At 41.0% G+C, this 6,000-nt stretch overlaps 1 protein-coding gene across 5 annotated transcripts in view; it reads right to left on the reverse strand.

Moving 5' to 3' along the window:
- Positions 1 to 6,000, reverse strand: part of LOC123753826 (cell adhesion molecule Dscam1) — a 1,066,948-nt gene that overhangs the window by 144,183 nt on the left and 916,765 nt on the right. For all 5 annotated transcript variants that reach the window (XM_069329883.1, XM_069329881.1, XM_069329882.1 and 2 more), the window contains exon 5: positions 3,119 to 3,280. In XM_069329883.1, the coding sequence (XP_069185984.1) occupies positions 3,119 to 3,280 (162 nt within the window). The remainder of the gene's footprint in view (positions 1 to 3,118; positions 3,281 to 6,000) is intronic.

The following is a 6,000-nucleotide window of genomic DNA, read 5'->3' on the forward strand; positions in this document are numbered from 1 at the left end:
CATTATATGATATAATGATATATAATATCATTCATGATATAGTGTGGCAAAGTATACGAATAGTTCTGGTGACAGAGATCTTGACACGACCCTCTCACGTCAGCCTCACTACCTATGAACTGTTTTTTTTTTATAAATTCCCAAGTTAGGGGATTGACTTGGGAATTGATCAGAATCATTCTTTACTTTCACTAGTGCTCAGTCCTCTTGCAACGTTGTTCGGTCTATCTACTACGTTGTTCAATTCTTCTAATATGGAGTTCAGTCTTTGTGGTACGTTATTCAGTTTTTCTGTTACGTTGTTCAGTCTTTCTTCAACGTTGTTCAGAATCTCAGTGGCATTCGTAAACTGCCGGCAGTCAGTAATTGAGGCCGTCAATGGCGTCTGTAAACTGCTGCGCTAAAGTCATCAAGAACATCTGTAAACTGCTGCGCTAAAGTCACCAAGAACATCTGTAAACTGCTGTGCTAAAGTCATCAAGAACATCTGTAAACTGCTGCGCTAAAGTCATCAAGAACATCTGTAAACTGCTGCGCTAAAGTCATCAAGAACATCTGTAAACTGCTGTGCTAAAGTCATCAAGAACATCTGTAAACTGCTGTGCTAAAGTCATCAAGAACATCTGTAAACTGCTGCGCTAAAGTCATCCAGAACATCTGTAAACTGCTGTGCTAAAGTCATCAAGAACATCTGTAAACTGCTGCGCTAAAGTCATCCAGAACATCTGTAAACTGCTGTGCTAAAGTCATCAAGAACATCTGTAAACTGCTGTGCTAAAGTCATCAAGAACATCTGTAAACTGCTGCGCTAAAGTCATCAAGAACATCTGTAAACTGCTGTGCTAAAGTCATCAAGAACATCTGTAAACTGCTGTGCTAAAATCATCAAGAACATCTGTAAACTGCTGCGCTAAAGTCATCCAGAACATCTGTAAACTGCTGTGCTAAAGTCATCAAGAACATCTGTAAACTGCTGTGCTAAAGTCATCAAGAACATCTGTAAACTGCTGCGCTAAAGTCATCCAGAACCTCTGTAAACTGCTGCGCTATAATCATCAAAAACATCTGTAAACTGCTGCGCTAAAGTCATCCAGAACATCTGTAAACTGCTGCGCTAAAGTCATCAAAAACATCTGTAAACTGCTGCGCTAAAGTCATCCAGAACATCTGTAAACTGCTGCGCTAAAGTCATCCAGAACATCTGTAAACTGCTGCGCTAAAGTCATCAAGAACATCTGTAAACTGCTGCGCTAAAGTCATCCAGAACATCTGTAAACTGCTGTGCTAAAGTCATCAAGAACATCTGTAAACTGCTGCGCTAAAGTCATCCAGAACATCTGTAAACTGCTGTGCTAAAGTCATCAAGAACATCTGTAAACTGCTGTGCTAAAGTCATCAAGAACATCTGTAAACTGCTGCGCTAAAGTCATCAAGAACATCTGTAAACTGCTGTGCTAAAGTCATCAAGAACATCTGTAAACTGCTGTGCTAAAGTCATCAAGAACATCTGTAAACTGCTGCGCTAAAGTCATCAAGAACATCTGTAAACTGCTGCGCTAAAGTCATCCAGAACCTCTGTAAACTGCTGCGCTAAAGTCATCCAGAACATCTGTAAACTGCTGCGCTAAAGTCATCCAGAACATCTGTAAACTGCTGCGTTAAAATCATCAAGAACATCTGTAAACTGCCGCGCTTCTTTCAACATGACGCATCTGTGATGGAGTTGGTGCAGTGTATCCAACACGCTCTGCTGGTCGCACAACAGAGTAGCTCTTCTCAGCCAGGTTTCTGTCACTGTTTTATGTGGACCTGTTTACCCAAGGGCTACCGGTGACGGATCTCCCAATCCTGAGCACTTCAGGTGCAAACTCTGTGAGCAGGAACTGCTCACAAATCCCCAACACTAGATCTTTCAGACCAGTTGGCGTGAGATACCTAGAGCTTTGTAATTACTTTATTCACTCTCGTGTTCTTGAAGATATCCTCATATTGCACCCAAAATTTGCCAGTGCAGGCTACTGAACATATGTCCCTGTATGACTAACCATCCTGCGAGATGGGGACTTTTAGTATTACTGCTGCCTTACTCACTCTTGTGTTGATGATATATCCTCATAATGCACTCAGAGTCTGCCAGTGCAGACTACTTATCACGTGCCTCTGTATGACTAACCATCCTGTGTGATGGCAATTTCTTAGCATCACGTAGCTAGCCTTTTGACACACTGTACTGTGGTGAACTTCACTGACACACTGTACTGTGGTATCCTAGACTTCACATAGTCTAGGATGGCTGCACAAATGCAGACGTACCTCAGTAGGTCAATGCATCCTCTTCCCCCCAATTTGTTGCCACCGTGACAGCGTTCCTCTCCCCCTTGTCCACTCTCCCTCACCAGGACAACGTTCTCTTCTTCATCAACTCCCCTCCCCTTCCCCCCACTACCTATTCCTTCATCGACACTCTTCCCCTCCCCCCCATAATCTGGAAGAGAGCACATACGTTGCAGATTGAGAGCATCTCAGCGTGCCACCAGTGGCGGCCAAACTTCCCAAGGAAGGAGTGTGGGACGGGCCGAGTAAACAAAGCCGCCATGATAGGGACAAAACTTCACTGGTTATCTCTCATCTGCAGGAGTTGGCGTGCCCGCGTCTTTGTTAGTCGACTAGAAGTATTTTCTCACAGAATATCCACTCACCCTTTGCTTAGAAATGGGATTATCTGCGCCGTCGTTAAGGAAAGTCTTTGGCGAGTACATGGGAAAACTGATAATGTGAGAGAGAGAGAGAGAGAGAGAGAGAGAGAGAGAGAGAGAGAGAGAGAGAGAGAGAGAGAGAGAGAGAGAGAGAGAGAGAGAGAGAGAGAGATACAGAGAGAGAGAGAGAGAGAGAGAGAGAGAGAGAGAGAGAGAGAGAGAGAGAGAGAGAGAGAGAGAGAGAGAGAGAGAGAGAGAGAGATACAGAGAGAGAGAGAGAGAGAGAGAGAGAGAGAGAGAGAGAGAGAGAGAGAGAGAGAGAGAGAGAGAGAGAGAGAGAGAGAGAGAGAGAGACAGAGAGAGAGAGAGAGAGAGAGAGAGAGAGAGAGAGAGACAGAGAGAGAGAGAGAGACATGACGCACCTGTGAGAACATCAGAGACAATACGCTCGCCGTTGCCCCTGACCCAAGAGGTGACGCTGACGTAGTCCCTGACGAAGGAGGGCACGTGACACTTGATGACCGCCGTGTTCCCGCTGATGACGAACTCGTCGTAGACCTGCACCTCGTAGTACTGCCGCACAACTGTCCAGGAGAGAAGTGCACCTGTCACAAGCCGCCAACATCTAAGCCAATATTTAGGTATTTTGATTATATTTGTATATCTTTATATATGATAGAATGTATAATTGGCTGTGTCAGTACCGATTATGGTGTTTAAAAAGGTATCATTTTGCAGTCATTAACACACATAGCCTTTAGGCTACAAATATATAGGAATTACAAATCTTTTGGAGTTACAAATATATATAGGAATATATAGAACTGATAATTGGAGATGTAGAACACTACAAAGACTTTTTACAGTTCACTTAACAACTAGAAATGAAGTGAATGTCCTTACTTTACTGAGATAACAGGAAGAACAAGTAGTGTCTTTGGTATATATAAAGAATGTGAACTAATAATATCGAGCATGCTAAAAAAATTGAACGATTGGGCAAGGAACACAAACTGAGCTGCTGGAAACTAATATCGCCACTAAGAACATTAATAAAAAAACGGCGGTGAAGTGAAAATTTTCATTGCAAATCTGCACTCCAATCTTTAAATCTTTGCACTCCAATCTTTGTGACTCCGTCACAATCAGTGTTTGAAGCACCATGTAATAATTAGACGTAATGCAATTTTTGTCAAAGAAAAAGTCTATTGTTGGAGATTGAGAACATTATTTGTAGAGTGAAGGACAGTGAGTCTTGACAGAATGGAAACACATACATCTGGCGTCCAGTACAGTACAATTATAACTCTGAAAATTAATAGGATAAGCTCGGATTTATAAGAAGAAATATTTCCTCTACGACCTGAAAGCTGCACCATTAAAATATAAGACAACTTTCTATGTGGGCAGCACAATAATAGGACTCTATATGGGCAGCACAATAATAGGCCTCTATATAGGCAACACAATAATAGGACTCTATATGGGTAACACAATAATAGGACTCTATATGGGTAACACAATAATAGGCCTCTATATGGGTAACACAATAATAGGACTCTATATGGGTAACACAATAATAGGACTCTATATGGGTAACACAATAATAGGACTCTATATGGGTAACACAATAATAGGACTCTATATGGGTAACACAATAATAGGACTCTATATGGGTAACACAATAATAGGATTCTATATGGGCAGCACAATAATAGGACTCTATATGGGTAACACAATAATAGGACTCTATATGGGTAACACAATAATAGGACTCTATATGGGTAACACAATAATAGGACTCTATATGGGTAACACAATAATAGGACTCTATATGGGTAACACAATAATAGGACTCTATATGGGTAACACAATAATAGGACTCTATATGGGTAACACAATAATAGGACTCTATATGGGTAACACAATAATAGGACTCTATATGGGCAGCACAATAATAGGACTCTATATGGGCAGCACAATAATAGGACTCTATATGGGTAACACAATAATAGGACTCTATATGGGTAACACAATAATAGGACTCTATATGGGTAACACAATAATAGGACTCTATATGGGCAGCACAATAATAGGACTCTATATGGGTAACACAATAATAGGACTCTATATGGGTAACACAATAATAGGACTCTATATGGGCAGCACAATAATAGGACTCTATATGGGCAGCACAATAATAGGACTCTATATGGGCAGCACAATAATAGGACTCTATATGGGCAGCACAATAATAGGACTCTATATGGGCAGCACAATAATAGGACTCTATATGGGCAGCACAATAATAGGACTCTATATGGGCAGCACAATAATAGGACTCTATATGGGCAGCACAATAATAGGACTCTATGTGGGCAGCACAATAATAGGACTCTATGTGGGCAGCACAATAATAGGACTCTATATAGGCAGCACAAAAATAGGACTCTATATGGGCAGCACAATAATAGGCCTCTGTATGGGCAGCACAAAAATAGGACTCTATATGGGCAGCACAATAATAGGACTCTATATAGGCAGCACAAAAATAGGCCTCTATATGGGCAGCACAAAAATAGGACTCTGTATGGGCAGCACAATAATAGGACTCTGTATGGGCAGCACAAAAATAGGACTCTGTATGGGCAGCACAATAATAGGACTCTATATGGGCAGCACAATAATAGGACTCTGTATGGGCAGCACAATAATAGGACTCTGTATGGGCAGCACAATAATAGGACTCTGTATGGGTAACACAATAATAGGACTCTATATGGGTAACACAATAATAGGACTCTGTATGGGTAACACAATAATAGGACTCTGTATGGGCAGCACAATAATAGGACTCTATATGGGTAACACAATAATAGGACTCTATATGGGTAACACAATAATAGGACTCTATATGGGCAGCACAATAGTAGGACTCTATATGGGTAACACAATAATAGGACTCTATATGGGTAACACAATAATAGGACTCTATATGGGTAACACAATAATAGGACTCTATATGGGTAACACAATAATAGGACTCTATATGGGCAACACAATAATAGGACTCTATATAGGCAACACAATAATAGGACTCTATATGGGTAACACAATAATAGGACTCTATATGGGTAACACAATAATAGGACTCTATATGGGTAACACAATAATAGGACTCTATATGGGTAACACAATAATAGGACTCTATATGGGCAACACAATAATAGGACTCTATATGGGCAGCACAATAATAGGACTCTATATGGGTAACACAATAATAGGACTCTATATGGGTAACACA

The sequence above is a fragment of the Procambarus clarkii genome, chromosome 23 (genome assembly GCF_040958095.1).
Source record: "Procambarus clarkii isolate CNS0578487 chromosome 23, FALCON_Pclarkii_2.0, whole genome shotgun sequence".
Classification (NCBI taxonomy): domain Eukaryota; kingdom Metazoa; phylum Arthropoda; class Malacostraca; order Decapoda; family Cambaridae; genus Procambarus; species Procambarus clarkii.